This window comes from Raphanus sativus, chromosome 4 (assembly GCF_000801105.2).
Source record: "Raphanus sativus cultivar WK10039 chromosome 4, ASM80110v3, whole genome shotgun sequence".
Taxonomy (NCBI): domain Eukaryota; kingdom Viridiplantae; phylum Streptophyta; class Magnoliopsida; order Brassicales; family Brassicaceae; genus Raphanus; species Raphanus sativus.
Window position 1 is genome coordinate 37,548,357 of NC_079514.1, and position 25,803 is coordinate 37,574,159.

A 25,803-nucleotide genomic window follows, 5' to 3' on the forward strand; every position below is an offset into this window, starting at 1 on the left:
ACTTTAATATAAACTATTACCATCGTATAGTATAGTCCGAAACTAACAAACAAGCATAATGCCAAATGCACTAAACCCATATAGTTAACCTTTAACACATATGGTAAACCGTAAACCCAAATCGTAAACCCTAAACACAAACCGAATACTATATACCCAATCTCTTAACCAAAATCCCATGGCTAAACCGAAATCCCAATGGCTAAACCCATATCATAATATGTTCGATACTACAAATAGGATATAGTATAGTGGAATTGATAAAAGTTCAGTGATAGAGGAACAACAACATATATATGGGATATCGCCTGATTGGAATTTGGGTATGCGAAATTCACAGAAATATCCTATGTCATGTGTAGGATGAACATTTAATAGAAATGCGGATTGAAATCTGGAAACTTAGAATAATGGCATCCACATACTATACTATAGTTTATATGGCATAGTCTGCGGAACAGTTGCATGCAAAATAGTTTAGCAGACATATAACTGCATAGTAATTAATCAGAACGGATGCACGAAAGTTACTAACACAAACCACATAAGAAAACCAAAATACCGTTAATGACAATGAAATAAACATAGCAACAATGTAGAGTGTTTGGAGAAAGTAGGTTTAAAGAAAAAACTGACAAAGAGGGAGGTCCAAATAAACAGGCACACAGACAATTAAATTAGAAGTATTTATTTGGATGGGGAAACCGGAAAGTCAACCAAATATTTGGGGTTGAATGTCCCAAAAGCTTCAACTGCATAGGTCTGAGCTGCAAGTGCAAGAGCCTCCGCGTTAAGATGTGCTGCCTGAGAGATGTTATTGCTGGCATGCAGTTCCATAAGTAGAATCGATGCAATACAAGAGAATTCTGCAAAATATTTTAGAATCCGTCAACACGAGCAACCAATCTAAAGTAATCAGAAATACAAACTATTCTATATATGCGGGTAAAATAGTATGGATAGTAGCGTACCTCTTTGTTCACACAACAATGAGAGATCAAGACGCCTTATGGGCATTGCACCTTCGGCCGATGCTTTCCCGCTGTTAAGCCCTATAAGTAGGGGTAGAAGAACGACAATCGGATTCAAGACGGCTACGATCTTGTCGTCACTAAGACATGACGGGTTACAATCTAAAACATGAATGCTCCAGTTGGCTATATCAACGACAACACCAATCCAATGCCACCTGTCCGCTTGCAATGGGAAGTATAATACTTGGACTTTAGCATCCCACGTCATATTAGGGAACCCTGGATTTGCGAATATATTGGAGAAGCTGAAATTGCCTATGTCCTTGACACGACAGAATTGCTGGTATTCAAGACGAAGGGATTCCACAAAAGATGCTGGCAAAAAATCATAAGTTGTGATCCCCGCAACACGGAGGCGCCTTCGAATAAATGTTACCACCATGTCTGCGGCCTGTAGAAATTTAAACATAAGGGGCGAATTGAGACGGTGAAAATATATAGTTACAGAGATTACCTTTGGTGTTTGCATCTGTGCTGAATCAAAAAAGGACTGGAAAACCGTATTGTCAACGGTAACACCTTCCCCTATATCGTACTCCCTACACGGAAAACATAATAAATATTAGTGGTTAGAGGTTTGTACGAATAAGGATGATGTTATGATACCTTGCTGTCTGCATAACGGTGCGAAAACCGGCTACACGGAATGCATTAGGGCGCACACATGGTGCAAATCGACCAACAAAAGGGCCAACATTTGTTTCTGCCACAAAAGATCCCGATGTTTTTGCAGGGGACGTCGCAACAGTTGAAGGGACCTCAGGAATATCTGGCTTTTTTGTTTCTGGAACAAGAGACCCCGATGGGTTTGCTAGTGACGTCGCAGCCGGTGAAGGCTCCTCAGGAATAGTTGGCATTTTCGTTTCTTTACCAGACTGTTTTGGTTTGGTGGTAGCAGCAGAGGAAGCCTCCTCCTTCATTGTTGGAACTTTGTTCGAAACTTGTTTTGCACGGGATCCACCTTTTTTACCCTTCTGTTTCTTGACAGGAAGTGGAGGAGGCGTATATTTGGAGTTCGGGCATCGAGCCCTTTTGCTTGACCGCCTCTGCCTTTCACCGTCAATAATGTTTTCGCTACCAACTTCGCCTGTTGTTGGTTGGTCTGTCACATCGGAGTTGAGTTGTTGTTCTGAGGACACACCCTGGGATGCCTGCGAAAATGTAAATTCACATTGTTAGTTATCCCCTAACAATACAGAAGTGGAAAGAAAGAACAGCTTAGTTTCAGGTAAGTTTGTTCCATACTATTATTCCATACGAGTACAGTATGAAATTAAAATATATTAATCTTACATTGTCTCCACCAATCCCAGATGTTTCAGGCGCATCAGAAGCGACCTGCAAAGCTGGATCGGAAACAATAACATCACTTTCCATATCTACTGTCCCACCCTCGCTATGTCCTTCTTTATCAGGGGCTTCCGAATCAGTCTGCAAAGACAAAAAAATGGTAAGTTCCATACTATTATTGATCCCAAAATAGTATGGAACAAACTTACCTCTTCGTTTGGAATCTCAGCAGATTGAGGCCCACGTATAAGAAGCTGAGCAACAGCGATCTCCAAAGATGGATCGGAAACTACATGATGGCTTTCCACATTTGAGGACTTATCTGATCCAATGGCAGCCTCGGCATTTCCTTCATTCTCAGTGGCTTCAGAAACAGCCTGAAAATGACAAAAACGGTAGAAAGTTCGGTAAGATCTTCAAATAAGTGTTCACTGTCAATAAGTTACTATACTATACTATTTCGGTGTATAGTATTCTAGTTTGTAATAGTGACTAAATAATGTGGTCTCGCAATAATCGACGTTACTATGGAAACAAAACTCGAGACAAGCTACGTTGAGACTCTACAAACAGGATAAATACACGGCACTTACAGCTAGCTCCGCAATTATATCCTCAATACAAGCAGTATCGCGTTCAGTCGGACTGGACATCCTTTCAGGTGATGCATCCTCTGGAGATTCGACAGGGAAAGCCGGTGATAAACTACCAGGTGATAAACGACCACTCTCGCCAGGACTTGTCTGCACAGGTAATTTAGGGTGAGAAACAACAATTCCATACCATTTTTATTATATAGTATAAAAGCGACGAACCATCGTCTCGGGGACGGCAGAAGGGACCGTAGGATGGGTAGAAACAGGGCGGACGTCATCTCCTCGAACTTGCGTACGCACTGAAGAGCCTAAAAGGACATCCTTTAAGGACTGAATTTCGCCACATATGCCTTCTTTTAAGCTTGTTACAATGGGTAAAGCGCGGGCATGTAGTTCGGTTGCAACCAAACGTGCGAGCGTAGATACATCAAACACTCCTGCAAGCCCCTCTGTATTGGCGTTTTCAGGCCGGTCGGCCTCAGCATTCCCAGCAGGCTGCCCAACTGTTTCTGAACTCGACGCTCCCAATCCTCCAACCCCTTTCGATTGCTTTGCATCAGAAGCCTTAACACCTCCACGCCAGGTATTGATTTCAAACGGGAACCTATCTCGAATCAATGAGACCATGTGATTGACTCGTAGATCGTCCTTCTCAGCTGTCAATGGTGGGATGTCGGACCCTTCGCATAGTATGGAACGAACCGGAGCCTGCATGTACAGGACAAATAAGCACCTCAACATAAACGGAGAAAATGAAATAGTGTGCAACACATACCTGACCGGTTAGTTCAAGGGTTTGCACAGTCAGAATATTTATTTTCACAGACCGCGCACATACTCCATCAACAATGTCTTCAATCGGAAGATCATCAGAAACCAGATCTTCCCCTAAACGTGGATCTGCAATTATTTGTGGGCAACTGCACACGGTGACTAGAACCATAGCATGGGCGAACCCTTGTATGGCAAGGGTGTCTTGGGCCAATTGTCCTGCCGACCTTATCTTTCCGCTTGAAACCGTTAACAAAAAAGACTCCCTTCCCCAGGGATATTCTAGAAACATCCCAATATCACCAACCATCTCTACTACCTCAGGTCTTAGCTGGGTTGAACCACTGGTTGGGCACAAAATACCTTCTACAAGAAGGAGAAGAGATAAACGCAATCGGGTTTCCTCGTCTTTATACTTTTCTTTTTGTGCCAATTTGGAGATGATCCAATCCGGAGTGATAGTCTCCTCACTGCCAAACAACGTTTTCCACATGACTCCATCCCCACCAACTTGCTTTGCCTTCGCTTTACCCTTTTTTTTCCCTTTAACCAATTGCTGTCCACCAAGAGAAGATGTTGGAGGCAACCCACAATTGAGTCCGGTCACTAAAGCAAATTCTCCAATACCATATCGTATAGGCTTCCCTGCAAACAACCACCACAGCTCATACAGCTTCCGCGTAACCAACTGCCGGGACAATAACTGGTGAGCAAACATCACTGAAAATGTATGCCCTCCCATCAACATTAGCTGGCGAAACTGCGACTCAGCCAACAACTCCTGTTGAGCATCCGTTAGTGCTCCTTTTACAACTTCAATCCACCGCAAATTGAAGTAGTTGTTTATTCTTTTCCGCCCCGAGGGTTCATACCCCGTCTGAAACAAGCGCTCTGGCAAACCAAACTCTTCCATACTGTAAATGCAAATAAATAATTTTAGGTGTTGCATATTAAAAACAGAGATCGAAAGTCTACACTATTAAGTTCCATCAAATAGAACAGAAACAGAAATCGCTAACCATAAATTGTATCGCCAGTCTAGACTATATATATCCATGAAATAGTAAGGAAAGAATAAATCCTAGTAATCCTTGGCACAACAATATTTACAAAATTTTTTGTCCCATACTATACATTTATTTATTATAGTATAGTCAGTATCTTTTGAAAGACTACTAATTCAGTTATGGAAACGAAGCCAACCCAACAGACAACACAACAGAACAAAGTAAAGTAAACATCAAATAATAATATGCATCCTACACTATGTATTTGCATTATATAGTATGGAAATAACAATCGTCACACGCAATGGAGTTTCCATACACCAACGCTAGCAAATTTATACTATATACCAACATATTATAGTATAGTAAGGTAATCTGTTTCCATATAAACCAAACTCTTCCATACTGTAAATGCAAATAAATAATTTTAGGTGTTCCATATTACAAACAGAGATCAAAAGTCTACACTTTTAAGTTGCATCACATAGATCAGAAACAGAAATCGCTAACCCTAAATTGTGATCGCCAGTCTAGACTATATATATTCATCAAATAGTAAGGCAAAAATAAATCGTAGTACTCCTTCGCACAACAATAGTTACAATACTTTTCGTCCCATACTATACAATTTATTATTATATTATAGTTAGTTTCTCTTCAAAATCTACTAATTTAGTTATGGAAACGAAGCCAACCCAACAGACAACACAACAGTACAAGGTAAAGCAAACATCAATTAATAATATGCATCCTACACTAAGTATTTGCATCATATAGTATGGAAATAACATTCGGCAGATGCAATGGCGTTTCCATAAACCAACGCTACCAAAACTATACTATATAGTAACATATTGTAGTATAGTAAGTGTATCTGTTTCCATATGTCTCAGTCGCTTATGGAAACCATAGCAAACCAACACACACGAGAACCCTAAATGCTGAATCAAAGAACACAGACAACGAAAAGAAAAACAACCCAAAAACACACACCCAAGAACCCTTAATACTATTCAGAGAACACAGAAAATTTCGGTACTCACCTCCACCGCCGCTGATATTCCCGTCCTCCTCAAATCGCTACACTGCGGACCAAAATTCACTCGTTAGTTTCGGAAACAGTTACTTCTGAAGCCGCCTCGCAATTAGATTTAAACAGTAGACTAAATTGCACAAGTTAATCGAGTGATTGTACCTTGATTTAATCGCTCCTCCACTCTCTAATCGACCGAACCACCGTCAATCGCCACCGCTGCCGTAACCCTTACTTTCAGTTGCCGTAAACTTTTTCCGGCAAACACAGAGAAACTTTCTTTAGTTTTTTTTTGGTCTCGTGTAATGGTTTTGAATAAAAAACCGTTCAGTTTCCAAATCAACCGCTTTCGAGAAAATACTAGGCTGTGGGCCCACCAAAATTTCACGCGCAGGCCGGGCTAGATATGTAATAATACAGAATGTTATAGTCTGTATCGTAACCATTGCTATGCTATGGTTATAAAGTTTTTTTGTTCGTTTGTTATAGTTATGGGCTGCAATTTCCCTTTTAAGTATACACATATAATTGTTATATAAATTGTGATGAACTACACTCGCAACAAAATTGTTCAAAATCGTTTGAATTATAAATAAGAGCTCACAGTTCTGCCACATGATTATGTTTACATAGCAGATCTTAACATGTGAAAGTTACGATCTGTTAATATAATTATCTTTGATTCAACATTCACTATATTTTACTTATCGTTTCATTTTACTAAAAGGTATGAACATTAGAACAAATGGCCACAAGGTTACTAAAATTTTACCTTTCTTTAGAGCACTCTCATCGGTTTGGTACCCAAAATAAAGTTCTTAACTTTAGAATAATACTATTTTGTTATGTACTTATTGAGTAACTAATTTTCTTTTTTAAAAATTTAACCACTCAGAACATGACAATTGCCTAATTTAAATCCTACAGGATATTTTGCAGTTTGTTATTTGAAAACTTGTTTCTCTGACATTCTCTATTTTCTATTTGTTTAATTTTTACTAGACTTTCACTCAAACGTCTGTGCCGATAATTTTTTTATTATATAAATTTTGAAGTTGAAAAATTGTAGTGACTTTTATCTTTTTGTTATTAAAATAATACATTATTTTGTTTAAAAATCTGAAATCTTGGTGAGATGTTTTTATATATTTTCTCTACATAATTTATTGTAATTGAAATTAAACATTGATTTATAGTTAATATTATTTTTTATTAGTATCTTAAATGAATTATAAAAAATTTCAAAGTTTCAAACAGCATATCTTGTAAATAGCACTTAAAGTAAAAGTTAGCTATATACTATTATATATTATATATAATTATTTTTAAATGATATATTGTTGTGATTTTAAAAATAAATAAATAGATAATATAAAGTCGTAACAATTATAATTTTTGGTGAAAAAATTATTACATAATTTACAAAACTATAATCCTTTTAAACTGTGAGTGATATTTTAATCATTTAAAGTTATATAATTTTATGTGATTACCTCGACATTTTTTACGGCTCCATTTACAAGCAACATACATCCAAACTAATCTAATACAATAAAGTAAGTTTTTTTCTACAGGGGAAAATTGCTACATATGCTCTTTAAGAATTATGCTGGACCGTAGTGCGTTTTACAAATCTTTATTTTGGGCGACTTGAGTTTACAATTTGGGACTCGTTCCTAACCTCGTAATCATTTATGATGGCATTTAAATAAGTCAAATTTTGTCGAAATTATGTTTGTTGATTCATCTCTCTGCGAAATTGACTCATCTTCTGTTGTGCCACAATTTCTGTTTCATGCATGTACACAGCAAAGCGTATGCATATGCCCACTTCCAAGTTAGTAGGTTCGACAAAAATCTTCAACATTTTGCTTAAATGGTGGTTCTATTGTTTTTAAGATGTCGATGACAATGGTATCTGAATTTGAAACCGTTAAATCTACACTCTACTAGCAATCAAGCTCTTCACAACATCTCTTTTGCACTCCTCTCATTGAGCATGTATTTATCTCTGAATTCTTTACTTGTTTAACATGCCTCTGGTTAATCTTATTCTTGATTATTCCATTCGTATAAGCTTTTGAATGGGTTTTGTTTTATTAGATTCATGAAATTATTTGATTTGTTATTGGTCTGGCAGAAATTTGGTGTTAGTGATTGCTTTAGATTTATGTTTCTGTAAAGTAGAATAGAATATGATATATTATTGTGTTGTGATGAATATAAGAATACAAGATCCATATATATAGTGCTAACATTAACATAATGTTGACATTAGATAATGTTAACTTTCCTAAACACGTAATGGAAATATGCTAAGAATATATTGAGGTTGACTTGCTCTTCAAGTCTTTCCTTTTAGTCTTCAGGGTCTTCATGGATTTCACGGGCTTCACAATCTTGGTCCGTAAGATACACATCTTCCGGCCTGACATATCTCTAATACTCCCCCGCACGACAAACGTGGGATGCAACACGCAAATCTGCAATCACAAAGCAGACCACGTATGTCGTGGACACTATGTCGAGGAAAACAAATCAGTAGATTCCTTCGGAAATAAACTTTGACTTTAGACAAGGGGATGAAAACTTCAGCTCTTCTTTGGTCTTGACAATGGGAATACATCCCGTGGGCGCAACTGCAGCTCCAGAAACAATCGTCCTATCTCAGACAGTCCGTAATTTGGACTAAACAACTAGACCTAAGAACATGAGCATAACTAAAAACTCCCCCGTAATAGTTAAACTATAACCAATAAATTTTCCAAACTATGGAAAAAAAACAAACATCTTAAGAAATTCTAAACTATAGAAAAACTTAGATAAAAAATAACCATGTGAAACCCACTTCCTCTAAAGAATCTTCGAATGAACTCTTAGACATCAACCCATGATATTTTGACTTTAACTAAAGACACATGAACTCAAAACCATATTAATAAACCTATTGAACTTGAAAACGTAACACCTAAAATAATTATAAAAATTCGTACCACTAACTTAGATTAAAAAAAAAACGAAAACTCAAAACACATGTGGCAACGTCATCTTCATCGTCGGTATCTTCTTGATCATCGTCAACACCACCGATGATCATAATCATCAAATCTTAAAACTTGCGGAAGCTTTAATTTTGATCTGTAATCGACTGCTCTGATACCATGTAAAGTAGAATAGAATATGATATATTATTGTGTTGTGATGAATATAAGAATACAAGATCCATATATATAGTGCTAACATTAACATAATGTTGACACTAGATAATGTTAACTTTCCTAAACACGTAATGGAAATATGCTAAGAATATATTGAGGTTGACTTGCTCTTCGAGTCTTTCCTTTTAGTCTTCAGGGTCTTCATGGATTTCACGGGCTTCACAATCTTGGTCCGTAAGATACACATCTTCCGGCCTGACATATCTCTAATAGTTTCTGTTAACTTAATTTGACATCTACCGGTGTTTGATTTTGATAGGAAAATCGACTAAATCTATAAAGACAAATCGCAAAATTTTCTGCTTTTGATCAGGTAAATGTTCCCATCTTAAAAGCAAAAAAAAATTCAATAGTTTGTTTGTCGAAAAAGTCTTCCTAGGGTTTCAGTCGTTGTTACAGACAATAAAGCTCTAAGCAATCACGAATATTGCTGGCTAATCTCTCGTGGAAGCCATCCTATGCATCAAAATTTTTTTTGTTCTTTTCACATGTTTAGAAGGCCGTCACCGTTACGAAGCTGCCCGCATTCAATTATTGTCATTAACCTTCTAATTAAATCTATCTTCCAATCTTTCCACAATTTCACATAAAATTTATCATCTTTTTTTAGATGGTGAATCTGCAACTATAAGTATATGAGTAATTTTATCGTGAAATTCATAATTTCATTATTCTTAATCATAAACTCTAACATGTTCTTAAAGAGAAGTTCAAACATTTGATGAGCGAAGAACATGCCACTGTCTTTTGTATTGTTTTTCTTTATCAGATCGAAAATCGTAATTTTTGAGCTCACCATACTTTTGCAATTAGATTTATGTTGGTTTAAATAAACTTAATTATATTTCTGGGTCGCTACTTCTGTTCTTATATGAAGAGGGTTTAATCTACTTTACTGGATTTGAGTTTATATTGTGAATGGAACCATTCTATTCTAAAGTATATGGTACAAGTAGAATCTCTGTGGGTTTGAGAGCTATGAGATTCTTAGTGTTCTATCTTTCTTTGATTATAACTGGTAAAAACATTATTTTGGCTCTAAAAATTCAGATTCTTGTGTCAAATTTTTTTGGTACTTGAAAAAATTACAATTTTTCTTACCATGAAAAGAAAGAAACTTTATAACTTGCATTGTTGTTGCTTGATTTTATGATATTTGTATTTACTTTGTGAGCTCATGGTGGTTATACGTTTACAGGTTTTTGATATTACAGAAGTGAACACCGTGAATTTGTATGGTTTAGCGTTTTTGGGGACGTTTGCAGTGAAAGAAGATGATTGCGCAAGAGAATGCAGAGAAAAGATGCAGATCATGGTGAGCAATGAGAATTTGATTTATTGAGTTTGTAGCAATGAAGATGATAGGTGGCAGGTGATGATGGTATATGTGGTTGGGTTCGCCCATCTCTCCTTCCTATTTCTCGATATTTATATCTATAAATAGGTGGAGATGTCAATAGACAGTTGACAGAGTTATCAGCTAGCATAATCAAAATCATCAATCATGGAGTTTCCTTTATTCATAAGTTCTTGATTGGAAATGTATGAAAGTGATTAAAGTCCCAGCAAGTACTTTAGATAAGTAGGTGTGTTCATATAGCAAGAGAAGACTAGATCATTAAGAAAGTTTCAATAAACAACGTGTCATTATTGGTTTCTTTCAAAGACGAAAATAGGAAGTTTTACCAAGAAGCTAGTAAGACATTCTCTTTCATGTAAAAGAAAATTAATTTTATAAAAAGAAATGTTTGTAAAAAACTCATCTTTATTATCATCTATCACCATAAAAATAATAACACGCAACACCTCCAACAATTATATATTATCTTATACAGCAATAAAAAAAAGATAACATTATGTACTTCTTAAAAAGATCAATATTTGAGTTTTGCTCTTTTAATAGATTGTCAATAGACTGTTGTACATTTGGTGGAGATGTCAATAGACTGCTGTACACAAAAATATATAATCAAAATTAAAATTTAAGCAAAAAAAATCCGGGGGCTAATCCCCTGGTAAATAATATAACAATTATTCGCTTTTTATGTATGCTAAGAAATCATAAATGATTTTCTCCGTATTCAAAAAATGTCGAGCAATTATGGTATGGATGGTCAAATCTTTTTGTAGAGATTGTGTATATTTGTTTACATATATGAAATTTGTGTACTAAATTGAATGATCATATTTATGACCTGGAAATGGAAACTTGATGTACGGTTTGACTTAGTACTAAAACGGAACAACACTAAAGTAATGTATTATCGGACTGAGATTGTGTATATAACGAATAATATTTTTTATCGTCAACGAAAATAAATAAATATTTGTATCGAGACAATGAGTTGGTGTATTTAGATATTTTCCAATAAAATAATTATAAAAGAACCGATTCAAAACAGCATATGCTTTGTTACAAAAAGAAAAGGTATATGCTCAGTAGTAGTCGGTTGGTTTTATTCGAATTTCATTTTAAAGAAAAAAAAATAAAACTTAGAAATTCGATAACTGTCTCCAGCTACTAAACGTTATTTTGGCCTGTAATTACGTACATCCATAGAGCAATGTATATCAAGTATCAACAGTTAGAAGAATAAGTCAAGGAATAATTTTGAGCCGTGTGTCACCCTTTCCTCTATTCTTTGGCATCTAAAAATAACTTTTACATTATTATCACTAAATAAAAAAAATAACTAATACTTTAAAGCTTTGTGTCGCCATTTCCTCTATACTTTAGCATCTAAAAATAAACTTTACGTTATTAATAACATAAAATTAAAAGCAATAAATATTTTTAGTGGTTAGAAAGAGAAGTATATAATCAAAAAAAGAAAAGAAATATACCACTAGTGCATGTAAGTTACACCTTAGCGCCTAACGTGTCAAACTTCAAAACAAATATCATGATATTTATTCTTTTACTGAATCATACGATTTTTGTTGCGGTAATATAGTTTTTTCATAAGACTATAAATCACAAAGGAAAGCTTCACTTTTATTCTCCTCTCCATTATTCATTCCCCTAGAAAAAAAAGTTGTTCAACAAGAAAGAAACCTAAAAAGAAGAAAGGATATCTAGAAATGTCGGTAACAACTACGGTGGAGGAGAACCACCGGAAAGATCCTTCATCACCGGATAAAGAGGCGGAGAAGAGGAAGCAGAGATGGGTGTTTTGGGAAAGAAAGTGGAGAAGATTAGATTATTTCAAACTCACGGCTTCATTGTTTGTGCATTCTATGGCTCTCTTGGCTCCGTTTTATTTCAGCTGGTCGGCACTTTGGGTTACCTTTTTGTTTTATACGATTGGTGGTCTCGGTATTACGGTGTCGTATCACCGGAACTTGGCTCACCGGAGTTTCAAAGTCCCTAAATGGCTGGAGTATCTCTTAGCCTATTGTGCCCTTCTCGCCATTCAGGTCCATATCAATATACTAAATTATAGTTTTCATTATTTACTCAATTTGGTCTTAGATCTCTAGATCTTAATATTAATTAGTTATTTATTTACTTATTGATTATAATCCTTTTTTAATAGGGAGATCCGATTGATTGGGTGAGTACTCATCGATATCATCACCAATTCACGGATTCAGAACGAGATCCACATAGCCCTAAGGAAGGCTTTTGGTTTAGTCATCTCCTATGGATTTATGATTCCGCATATCTAGTTACAAAGGTTATTTTCAATATCTTACAAGTCATTTGTTTTATATAACCAAAAGATCTAAATCATTATGTATGAATGGATGAATGTAGTGTGGAAGAAGGACAAACGTGGACGATTTGAAGAGGCAATGGTTCTATAGGTTTCTTCAAAAGACAGTGCTGTTTCACATTCTAGGACTTGGTATAATTCTCTTCTACCTCGGTGGGATGTCCTTCGTTACTTGGGGAATGGTAAAAATGAATCTCTCTCTCTCTCTTTTCTGTTGAAAATAAAATACTATTGTAGTATAGTACTATAGAATTAAAGTATAATTGACCGGTGGGTGATGCAGGGGGTAGGAGCAGCACTGGAGGTGCACGTGACTTGTCTAATAAACTCACTGTGTCATGTCTGGGGCACTCGAACTTGGAAGACAAATGACACTTCTCGTAATGTTTGGTATGTAAATGTTTGGTGTGAATCAAGAATAATCGAATATCATATCTGTCACATTTCAAAAATATTAATCTACACGTGAATTGTAGACAGCTAATGGGACCAAAGAACGCATTATTGTTAAATCTTTTTGTTTTGTTGCTGTTGTCTTTTTGAAGGTGGCTATCTGTATTTTCATTTGGTGAAAGCTGGCACAACAACCACCATGCGTTCGAGTCGTCAGCTAGACAAGGTCTCGAATGGTGGCAAATCGACATTTCTTGGTACATTGTCCGGTTTCTTGAGATTATCGGTTTAGCATATGACGTGAAACTGCCAACGGAATCTCAGCGACGTCGTATGGCTATTGTTCGTTGAACTGCGGGAAAACAAAAAGAGGAGAGATTAATTCTATGTAATTAGAATAATTTCTAGTCCTAAAAAGAGTTTATTGTTTTTATAGTCCTAAAAAGAGTTTATTGTTTTTATTTTTTTTATTTTACTTTGAAGTTTTGGGTAAACTCAATGAACGTTTCCGATGTGTTTGTGTTGGAACAAGTTGATTAATATATTTGTCGTAATTTGGTACTCATAAATCCTCGGTGCGGAGGCAACTAATACGTTTATTAGAACAACTACTAAAGCATTATCTATTTTGAGTTTTTCAAGTTCTATATTTAAGATTTCAGACAGTTTTCTCCAAAAGTAAAATTTTAAAACTAATTTTAAAATTATTTGTATTTTACGTGGTAGTTCCTATATTTATACTTAATTTAAATTCATAAAAATTTATAAATAAATAACACATATATAAATATATTATAAAAATATTAATTAAGAAAATAGTATAGTAAAATATATAATTTTACATGGAAATACATAATTAAATATTAAATAAAAAGTAAAATACTACATTGTTTTAGAAAAGTATTTTAATAATGTTGTTGTTATCTAAATCTAGTTTTGAAGAAAAAACTTCTTTTAAAGTTTTTATTTAATTGTATTTTTTAAAATTAAGATTATAAAATCAAATTTGAAATATTTATTAGTTATAAAATTTTGAAGGATTAAAAATATTAAATGACAACATATTTAAGATTTATAAATATAATATGTAAATGTAAAAATTAAAATGCAATGAAAAATATGAAATTTGAAATTTGAAATTTTGAGTTGTGATATTCTATATTTGAAATTTCACTACTTAAATTTTTAATTTGAAAATTTGAAATTTATTTTTGAAGAATGAAAAACTTTATATTTGAAATTATATAATGTTTTTGGGAGATGCTCGTACTGGCTTGTCTTTCTCTATGTGAGACTACTTTATTATATGTGTCTAAGAATATCTTAGCGTCGTTTGCTATAGAACATGGAATAAAATTTGTGAAAGAAGAAAAGCAAAAGACAACTAACCTTTTTGGATTTGAAATATATCGTCTTTTTATTGAGAGTATATAATATAGCATTCTGTCTTTGTTAAAATAATACATGTGTGACTACTTTTTTTCCTTTTGGGTGTGACTATTATCTCACATATATATATGTAGACGAAATAAAAGTTATAAAAGAAGAAAAGCAGAGAGAGACTTTTTTCAAAGGCGGATACAATTTGGAGTTCGTTGGCTTTTATACAGTGTCTGTTTGGCATATAAATCTATATCAAAACAGTATCAAAGACTATTTTTGTCACATTCTCATTTAAAATTTTATTTTATTTTGATATCACATTGAAGTCGGCACTCTTGTTTTTCGCCAGTGAATCATATTTAATAAGGCAAATGATTTAGAAAATAATATTTTGCATAAGACTGGACTACCTCATTGTTTGGCTCTATAATAACGCAAACTTGGAATTACTTTGCACAAGAAAAATCAAACTGAAGTCATTTGGGACCCAACCCTTTCATAGACTAGTTACAGCTTCTTACCAACACTAGAGAAGCAAAACATGACTGACCAGTGTATATTCATGACCAAAGTATATGCTTGTGTCATCTGGTAAGGTCCAGGATATGCTCTTTTGGAGAGAAGCAAGCATCTGCAGAGGATTAACAAATACATGAACTGATCCTGAAACTTTTGATCCAAAATATAATGTTATTAAGCAGAAAGAGACATATGTTTACCTTCATACGGATACCCGGTACCTTCAAATAGTGTACCACATGATAAGCTAAACAAGGTATCTCCGGAGAAGATAGCTCGTGATCGTGGAAAGTATAAGCTGATATGGCCAGCAAGGAGAATCAATATAATTAGAAAATTAAAAAATAGGGGGACAAAGAGGCTTAAGAGGTATATCGTGCACAACGGCGAACCCAGAAAGTTTTTTATGTGGGTTCATAAATATAAAAATAAAGGCCATTGGGGGAATTGAACCTGGGTTTGGGGGTTCATTTACTGCTTGTTTTAACCAAAAATGCCAGAAGCAACTAAAGAGTTAATGATAAAACTCTCATATTTTCTCAATACAATCGAGGTATATATTAATCAAACAAAGAGATGCAAAAACAAGCTGTGAATATAACATTCAAAGCTTCAAAAGTTAATATGTGAAATTATGGCCAGGAGTATCCATAACATGGACTTCAGTAAACATCCATTTGTCACCATCCTTCAAGGCTACATCCGTTCCAGGTATCCGGTCTCTATCCACAGTTGAGCCAATCACCTACATCTCAAAAGTGAACACTGGATCATTTTCTTAAAAATTATCCTAGCGCAATGAGGATTGATAGAGAATTCGTATCCACTTACCACTAGTGTGATCACAATGATAATGTATGTTCACTATATATATATAAGATTTCTACCACTTCTCTGCAACGAATCTATCACAGTTTCAATTTTAAAAGGGTCAACCACCCCAACTATACCAGTATCCTCATCATGCAAAATGTAAGCATATATATGTGTCCTCGAGACAAGGCACCTGAAAACGGAATACACGAGAGAATTATTCTACTAAATGGGCTTGCAGCATAAACATTCAAGAAACAAACGAAAAACATGGATCGAATGAGTTTTTTTTTTTCAAATGATCAAATTAGTATTAAAAGAAGTTAGGCTAGGAGATTAGTCCAAAAGTACACACACTAGTTCACTCTGCCTTGAAGAGATATTGGAGACACTGCCGAAATTAGACACAAATAGATTTTACCAGCACTACGCAAAGTCCTAAGAGGTAAAGAAACCAGCTTCATCAGTCTGCACACAAGACCCTCTTTAAGATGAAGCTGTCTCACACAGACACAGTTGACTGACTTGTTAGTTTCTGAGATTAGTGAAAAAAGACAGAGAAATGTTACACTTTTATTTCATTCTACTTCGACGCAGAAGAGAAGAGAATCAAACAAGAGCCAACAGGAAAGCTACATGTTTACAGTTTGACGCCATCAAACCTCTTCATTTTGTTTTGTTGCTAAATCTCTTAGCTTTTCAGGTAAGACACGTCTTCACGACTATAGGGTTTATTTCAAGTTTCAAAGTAGATCCAAATAGGCTTGGCTGGAAAAGCACCTTTCATGTAATTTTTAAATTTCGTTTTAGACTTCACATGATTTCTGTTCTATTTTTCACATTTACGAAGATTTTACTGTATATATATATATTATATGAAGAATGTCGGGGTGTTTCAATAAATATGTACTTATTTCTTAAAATCTAAAGGATTTTTATAATCAATGTTCTTAAATACTTTACCACATGAATCATGAGTCGTGAAACGGTGAAAGCCGACGTATATCAGTATATGTATTTTAAACTTGTTTTCTTAATGTGTTTTGGTTTGGTTGACCTACACACGCATGCGAATATGAAACAATGAAAAAGTTATACTTTGCTATTGGATAATCGATACCAGGGCTACACATACGCGTATGTCATTGGTTAAACAATTAAATTAGTGTGAAATATCTGACTGCTGGATTTAATGCCCTCATTGACACCAACACTCCTTACGACTTATGTCATTGGTTACTCGTAACTCTGTTGCTCGCAGGTAGAACCGGGTTTGACGACAGTCATTTTAATACATTTCAATGGGGCCCTATTATGTGGGCTACTATTTAATACTCACTTCGTTCCTAAAAGATAGATGTTCTAGAAAAAAAAATTTGTTTCAAAAAGATAAATGTTTTATATTTTCAATACAATTTTTGGCAACTAATAATGAAAAATTGTGAAGTTCAAAAACATTAATTGTAATTCATAAAATTTTATTGATTTAAAAATATAGGAAATATAAAATTACAGAAAACGATGCATTTATAACTAAGTTTTAATATGTTTTATTAAAAAGTGTGAAAATTCTAAAACATCTATCTTTTTGAAACAGAGAGAGTATTATAATTTTTAATGTGGGGTTAATTATGTTATATGAACGAAAAATATTACATAGATGATTCTACGGTCAACAATCCAACCACCTTATAAAAATACATGTCTGACTCCATTATTCCAAACCATCCTATAAGATCTAATCTTATATCTGATGATACGTTATGCACTCTACTGAAATAATTTGCATAATTTACATAATTGTAGAGTTTAAATTCTAGACCTCGGAATATATAAGCATTAATAAACTCTTAGTTATACCGCTGGACTAAAGAAACTTCCACAAATCTAATAATATAATAATATATAAAATATAAGATATAGAGAAAAAAATATAAAAATAGTTTGTACATTATAATTTGCATATTGATAAATTTATAGTAAATATTTAATAAACTTTTTATTATTTTAAGCTAAATTTTTTATAAATTTTCAAAATAAAAATTTTAAATTAAGTTTTTGTTCAAAGATATATATATTTTAAATAGAAAAATATTACATAGATATTCTTATTTTGAATAGCGCCTGAAATATCAGGTTCAACTCTGCTCGCAAGTACTGGCAATCTCATGCTCAAGGATTGGACAAGCTTAAACTGGCATTGTGAGTCTGCGACCCGGTTTGTAGACGGATTATCTGAATCGTGTGAATAAGAACCAAGGAGAACCGAGTATAACTTGTTTGATTAATTCCAACATGAGTTTATTCAAAAGTTTATGGCCGAGTTTCTTCTAAAATAAAGTCAAACTTCAAGAAAACCTTACAAGACCAAAATCCTCTAGTCAAACAAACAAACCCCAATCTCATTTAAATTTAAAACCAAACTATATGTAAGAATAAATTAAAATTCAACCTTTGAAAAAAAAACAAAAATTCAACCTAAGTTTCACTTTGAGAGGGATCCGTTTTTAATTCCAGTCGATCGGTCCTTTGAATAACCTCTACCTAGTTCCACACATATTAGTTCTTTACTATTACTAGTTAAATACCCTTGTAGCTGATCATCATACATATATACTATACACTTATTAACTTTGGTGTACTTTTTTGGCTATAACTCAATTTGAAGCATATTTAATATAAAATAATGCGACCTTGAAGTCCTTTCAAGTTATACACGATGTGCTTACCTTTTAAAACATTATTATAATTTAGCAAAAAAAAATAAACATTATTATAACGCTATTCATAAAATTTGGATGCAAACGTGAAAAATAGTTATTATGCCTAATGTTAAACATGAAATTACAAAATTTTAAATACTAACTTCATTAGTGTGGATGCAGCTACATTGGTTTGACAATTCCACATGTTTCATAAGTTATATTATCAACCATTTGAAATCCTAGTTTCTGACATGTAGTCTTTTTATTGGTATTATGTTAACGTTGCGATAGAGGATGCATGTACCGCTATCTATGTCACCGAACTGACTACAATCCAATGCGCTGACGCTTTTAGGCAGAATCACCAACGCAAAGGAACAACCAATCGACACACTGCTATCGTCGCTCCCACGCAACTGGTCTCTGAGAGGAAAAATCACTGGATCTGACTAGTGCTGGGTTTGCGGGTCGACCCGCCCCGACCCGCCCCGCCCCGCTGCGGGTCGACTCATTTTTTCGATTCAAAAATTCGACCCGCTTGACCCGCATCTAAAAAATATAAGACCCGCCCCGCCCCGCATAAATTAGCGGGTAACCCGCGGGACCCGCGGGTAATATAAAAAATAATAAAAATAATTATTTTAATTAATATTTTTTAAAAAATAATATAAATAATATATTTTAATTAAATTATTAAAAATATTCGTATTTTTTATTATTTTTATTATAAAAACATAATTTTTACTAAAAAAAATCATATTTTAAAAAGATTTTTTTTTTTTTAATTTTGCGGGTTGGCGGGTACCCGCAGTTTAAATTCGGTCGACCCGCACCCGCCCCGCGTTAAAATCACTCGACCCGCACCCGCACCCGCGAACAATTTTTTTCAAATCACTCGACCCGCACCCGCCCCGCGGCGGGTCAAACGGGGCGGGGCCCGCGGATAATGAATCAAATTCCCAGCACTAGATCTGACCTAGGACTTGATTGCTTTCAGTTTCGCTTTGAGCTCGAGAAAGACATGGATAAGGTGCTAACCAACAGACCCTACCATTACCATCACTGGATGGTAATTCTGCAACGATGGGAACCAATAATCTCCTCTACCTTTCCATCACAGATCTCCTTTTGGATTTGAGTTCAGGGTTTACCTCTCCATTACTGGCATGAGAAGATGGCCTATCACATGGCCCATGAACTAGGGCATCTGGAGAAGTTTCAGATCTCAAAAACCTCCTTTAGGCTTCAGGTTACCATAAATGGTCTAAAACCTCTATTGAAGGAGTCTCTACTGGAGTTTGATTCAGGGGAGGATCTAATGGTCTCCTTCGTATATGAAGACCTGAAATCCCACTTCACAACATGCCTCAAGCTTACTCACTTGGCTGAAGATTGCCCCCTTGCAACTCGCCTCCAACAACAATCTTCCAAAGCCCCTGACAGAGACCCTCAAAGGGCTCCTCACCGTGGACAAGAGAATAGATACTCTCCAACTAGAGACCCGTTCCATCATAGAGTAGACAGGCATAGGAGACCTTTTGGAAACAGAGTTCCACTTCCACCTCCACGCGGAAACCCACTCAAGAACAAACTTGCTCCAGCACAGCAGCTTAGAGAACCCAACCAGGATCACAGAGAAAGTGACCAGCGTACCTCTAGGCAGGGAAATCACCACCCCCAGCAGAGAGATGAAAGTCGCCGTCAGCAGGCCGCCAACCACAGACCTCAATGAAGAGAGAAGGTCCCTGCACAAAGGCAAAACGTGACTATAAGAGACAAAAGTGGGCCTATTGACAATAATACACCCCCCCCCCCCCAAGTTATGCTGGACAAGCGCAACCACTGGAGAGGAACTTAGCGCTGTGTGACTTCCCAAACTCTCCAGGCTTACCTAGAACAGAGGACGTCATAGATGAACTCAGAAGAGTGACTCAACAATACATCAATGTAGATGACCCAATAGAGAGAGCTGCGCGCCAACATCGGGTGTCTCAGGAGGATGATGAGGTGATGGAAACGACTGCTGCAGGGATCATCGAGACTGCTAGAAAAAACCTTTCAAGCGAAAGAAGCCCTCCAGGAACAAAAACAACAGTCTTCGATAGACTGGAGCTCCCTCAGGAAGCATCACCTGTACCCTCTGTCTTCACGAGATTGGAAATCCAAGGCGAAAACGGGGTCCTCCCTCACTTACCAACAATTCTGGAAGATCCTCATGGGACTGAGGACCAGTTGCGCAGACAGAAGAAGAAAACCAAGAGAACTGGCTCTAACCGCAACCTAAACATGTCTAAATCCTAATCTATATGATGCAAATGCTTATGAATGAATGGTTAAAACAATGCAAATATGCAAGACATCAACTCCCCCACACTAGTCCTTTACTTGTCCACAAGTAAACTTTCAAGAACCAAGGAGAAGAGGTTTGAAGGTGGGAACTCATAACCAAAAGAAACTCTTCTTAGTTCTCAACCTAACAACCTTGCATAATCATACCAAATAGCAAGAGCAAAGATTTTATCCATCTCTAACTTCTCTAAGCCTATCCCAGCTCCTTTGATCTCTACACTCATTAATCATGCATCCACAAACCACAAATCCACATCTCTCTAACATTTATGAAGCAACTCAATAGACATCTCTCACATGGTCAACTGGTCCAAGTCATTTGGTTTGGTAAGACAAAAGCCTTAATGCAAGTGAAATCAGAGGTTCAAAATGATCTTTTAAGGTGGTTTACTCTCAAAACAAAGTAGCTTTGACATTACACATAATATATCTAAGAAAGGGATCAACTCATGCATACAATGCTCAATCTCCATTGTTCTACCCTTTCCCAAACACACAAGATATTCAATTATTCCTCAATGTCAAACCCAACTCACATCTCTCACCAAAAGATCCCAAGAACATTCTTCACATCAGACTCTTTCTTTTTGAAATCAATAAGGGATTTTCACAATTTTAAAACAAATCTCAGCTCCTAACAACTTTGCTAGCCCCTTTTTTATTCTCTTTTTTTTTTCTTTTTTTTTTTTATATTTTTTTTATATTTTTTTTATATTTGGGGGCCAAGACTTTTCACAATAAGAGCTAGATACTTCTCCACTTATCCCATAAAGACTAATCATTTAAGCACAAAGAGTCAAACCTTTCATATTCCCAAATCACAATCACAACACTCACCCCCTTCCTATAGCTAGACAATAGAGTGACTAATCTAGCAAGAATGGAGACTAAGCATTGTCGTTCCCAATACTCTCAACATTATGCACATGCAAAGCTTTCCAAAGAGGCCTCACTCAACAAATAATGATGGTTTAAAAAGGAGGTATGGGTTTTGGGAGTGGAGTACCACTTGAGTTTGTCAAAAAGATTGGTAAAACAGATGGGACAACTCAAGTGTGTATATCCATGACTTAGTACACAAGTGACCATATGCAAGAGACATTAAAACAGGAGCTTGCTTCAAAGAGAGAGTATCAACAGTCAAATGAGTTTCAAGTGGAGCATTCAAGGCGCGAAGTTTACAAGCTTTCTAAAGGGTGCTCAAGCTACTTGTCATGATTACAAAGGTCAACAAATTCAGTACTTAGCATGAGCTCTTTACAAGGTTGAAATCCCCCTAATGCATGAATGCAACCTATATGCTTCTAGACTCAATCCTAAAAATGCAAATGATGCAACTAAATGATTCTTTTTGTGTTTTTCAATTTTTTTTTTTTTTTTTTAATGCAAATAAGGATGTAATATGCAATGCATGAGACTCAAAATCATGAAAACAAACATGATCAAATACTTGGTACCTCCCCCACACTTAAATCACACAGTCTCTGTGTGAGTGAGGTACCCAATGGAATTCTAAAATGTAAAGAAAAACTGGGAGAAGGGAGGTTTCCAGTTACCTGAGACGGGAGCGATGTGGAAGGGTCGCTGCGGCATGTCGCTCCCAGCTGGAGCGACCTCGTGACGTCGCTGCGGAGACCTCGCTCCACGGTCAGTTTCTGTGTTTCCACTCGCGTGTGACGCGAGCGACCTCGGCATCTCGCTCTGGACATGTCGCTCCCAGGTGGAGCGACCTAGAGGTGTCGCTGCGATGAGATCGCTCTAGTGTCCGACTTTCTGCTCAATCCCTGCACACAACTTCACTCTCCCATTGTTTTATGCAATAAAATGATAATGCAAATACTAATGCAATATATACAAGGATACTCATGGGACTTCCTCCCAAGTGAGCTTGTTTTAAGTCTCTAGCTTGACTTTGCCTCCTTTGGATCAGGCTGGAATAGGTGCAGAAAGTGGAGTTGACACCCCATCTTCCTCAGGTGGTAGCTCATCAAAGTGATCATCAGCAGGAGGAGGATTCATCTCTTCAATGGTGAAGGCTTGTCCAAATACAGTGGGGTTCCTCATTTTCTCCTTGATGTCAAAGTGGAGGATGTTCTCCTTACCCAAATGGAGGTCAATCTTCCCTTCCTTCACATTCACAATAGCTCCTGCTGTAGCTAAGAATGGCCTTCCAAGAATCAATGGGTCTTGAGCCTCCTCACCCATTTCAAGCACCACAAAATCTGTAGGTATCTCATACCTTCCAATCTTCACAGGGAGGTTCTCTAGGATGCCCACAGGGTACTTCACTGATCGATCAGCCAACACCAGAGAGAGCCTACACTTCTTGTATTGAGTGAATCCAAGCTTCTTTGCCACAGACAAAGGCATCAAGCTGACACTAGCTCCTAAATCGCATAGGCATTTCTCAAATACCATAGGTCCAAGAGCACAAGGGAGTGTGAAGCATCCTGGATCCTCTAGCTTCTCTGGAGCATCTAGCCTCTGAATGATGGCATTGCACTCATGACTCAGAACCATCATGCCCTCCATCTCCTTCTTCTTAGCAGCTACAACATCTTTCAGGAGTTTGCTGTATTGAGGAATCAGCATGAAAGCATCAATGATGGGCATTGTAACCTGAGCTTCACTCATCTGCTTCTCAAACAAAGCCTTGTACTTCTGTAGCAGTTGCTTCTTGAATCTACCAGGGAATGGAAGCTTTGGTTCATAGGGAGGGGGGACAGGAGAGCTCTCAGTTGCTGGAGCAGCAGATTCACCATCTTTTGTTGTTTTCTTCTCTTCTCCAACCTTTCCTTTACCCTTGGCTTTCACAATCTTCTCCAAGATCTCAGCATCTGTCTTCTCATCAACAATGACCACTTCATCATCTAGGTTGATGGCCACCTCCTCACCTTGTTTCTCAGCATCCTTGGTGAGGGTTACATGAGTTAACTGCTTACCACTCCTAAGTGTGACAGCTTTTGCTTCTTTGGGGTTTTGATCTGACTTTCCAGGTAGAGATCCTTGCTGGCGGTTCTGGTGGGAGCTCATGGAAGCAAACTGATTCTCCAAATTCTTGACAGAAGAAGCAAGGTGGGAGAATTTGTTGTTGAGCTCATTGTAGCTCCCATCAATCTTGGAGTGAAGGTTCTTCAGCTCATAGCCCACATGCTTCTCACTTCTAGTCTGAGACTCCAAGATCTGTTTCAGTAAGGCATCAGTGCTGCTCTGTTGAGGGGCAGAGGAGTTAGGAGAGGAGTTTTGCTGAGGCTGATAGTTGCTCTGCTGGTTGTTTCGAGGCTGATATCCACTCTGCTGGTTGTTTGAATAGGGCTTCTGTTGGTAGTTGTTGTACTGAAAGTTGGGTTCCTTCTTGTACCAGCTACCATTACTGTTGATGAAACACAATTCTTCTTGCCCTTCCAAACCCTCAACCTCATTGACAGCAGCTGGTATCTCGTGCTGTGGGTTACCAACAAAGTTCATCTGAGCTTGAGAGGCTTTATCAGCAATGAGGATGTCAATCTTATCCTGCAAAGCCTTTATCTCTTTTCTTGTCTGCTTGTCTGCTGACCTATCAGCTCTGTCATGATCCCCACTGTAGACAGCATCACTCTTGACCATGTTTTCAACAAGTTTCCCTGCCTCTTCTTCTGTTCTGTCCAGGAAGTTCCCATTACTTGCAGTATCTAATCTTGCTCTGTACTCAGGTAAGGCACCTCTGTAGAATGTGCTAAGCAAGCTTCCCTTGTTGAAACCATGGTGTGGGCATTGAGCTAGGTAGCCATTGAACCTTTCCCATGCTTCACTGAATCCTTCCAAGTTCTTCTGCTTGAATCCGGATATCTCATTCCTGTAGTCAGCTGTCTTGGAAGTAGAGAAGAATTTCTCTAGGAAAGCTTTCTTGCAGTCATCCCAAGTGGTGATGGAGCTGCTTGGCAGAGACTTCTCCCACTGACGTGCCTTATCCCCCAAAGAGAAAGGGAAAAGCTTGAGCTTGAAAGCATCCTCTGATACACCATTGGTTTTGGAGAGACCACAGTATCTATCAAAACTGTCCAAGTGGTCGAATGGATTCTCTGCAGCCAGGCCATGAAACTTGTTGTTCTCAATCTGGTTCAGCAACCCTGACTTGATCTCAAAGTTGTTTGCTGCCACAGCTGGTGCTCTGATTCCTAACAGGTGGCCATGGTTAGTTGGGCGGTCATAGGCACCAATAGGTCGAGCTGGTGGGGCGTTGCCATCGACATTCGCTTGTGGGTCAGCCATTTCAATGTTCGGATCCTGTATGTGAGCCTGTTGCTCCTCTTCTCTCCTTTTTCTAGCACACTCCCTCTCTAAAGCTCGGATGTCTGCTGCTCTTGGAACTAGGTTTGTTGGACCCCTGCTCCTCAAGTTCATACACCTGAAAATCACAAAGAGTGAAGAAGAGAATCAGTAACTTACAAAAATAAAAATGACTTAGTCTCAAGCAAATGACTAAATCTCAATGTTCAAATCAAACTCAGAATTTGGCAACGGCGCCAATTTGATGTTAGAAGTTTTGAGGCTCCTAAGTCAAATGATAGTATAGTGGAAGTAAGTTGTCGAACCAATTCTGAGGGATTCAAATACAGAGAGAGTGCAAGTATTTGCCTAATCTAAGTGCAATCAGTGATTTGATGATTTCTATACTAATGATTAAAGCTAAAGCAAAGCAATAAAAATGATACTTTTAATCTATTGGAAAGGAGAACTCATGGGTTTAGGGATTTAGACCTTGGGTGATCAGGTTTCGAACAAAAGATGACAAATGAATCAATCAAACTATTAACCTTAAGCCTAGACACAATTCTAAGCAAGCTCTATGTCTAGATGAATGCTCATTTGCTAACATGTCTCAAACATCAAATGTCTTTGGTTGAATAACATGCAAGCAATCATTACTAACAAGTCTATTAGCTATCTTAGCATCTTTAACAACAAATCTCTTTGGCAAAGTACACTAAAAGCCT

The 25,803-nt window shown here is 36.7% G+C and overlaps 2 protein-coding genes, 1 non-coding gene and 1 pseudogene across 3 annotated transcripts; 2 read left to right on the top strand and 2 right to left on the bottom strand.

The window, feature by feature from the left end:
* Positions 1-687: 687 nt before the first annotated feature.
* Positions 688-4,604, bottom strand: LOC130511339 (uncharacterized). Its single transcript, XM_057008273.1, has 9 exons — positions 3,696-4,604; positions 3,140-3,628; positions 2,918-3,067; positions 2,534-2,701; positions 2,328-2,465; positions 1,641-2,185; positions 1,489-1,573; positions 972-1,425; positions 688-866 (listed from the first exon to the last, which is right to left on the bottom strand). Exons 1-9 carry the CDS (start codon positions 4,602-4,604, stop codon positions 688-690), a joined length of 3,117 nt encoding a protein of 1,038 aa, XP_056864253.1.
* A 7,329-nt stretch (positions 4,605-11,933) lies between these two features.
* Positions 11,934-13,627, top strand: LOC108829060 (delta-9 acyl-lipid desaturase 2). The gene is made up of 5 exons (XM_018602718.2): positions 11,934-12,366; positions 12,486-12,626; positions 12,707-12,847; positions 12,949-13,055; positions 13,211-13,627. The coding sequence occupies exons 1-5, from the start codon at positions 12,031-12,033 to the stop codon at positions 13,407-13,409; spliced, it is 924 nt and encodes a 307-aa protein (XP_018458220.1). The 5' UTR covers positions 11,934-12,030; the 3' UTR covers positions 13,410-13,627.
* A 1,340-nt stretch (positions 13,628-14,967) lies between these two features.
* On the bottom strand, positions 14,968-16,560 carry LOC130511340 (hydroxyacylglutathione hydrolase 2, mitochondrial-like; annotated as a pseudogene).
* An 8,003-nt stretch (positions 16,561-24,563) lies between these two features.
* LOC130512090 (small nucleolar RNA R71) lies at positions 24,564-24,671 on the top strand. The gene has a single exon (XR_008945651.1). It is a non-coding gene; the product is annotated as a small nucleolar RNA R71 (small nucleolar RNA).
* Positions 24,672-25,803: the final 1,132 nt, after the last annotated feature.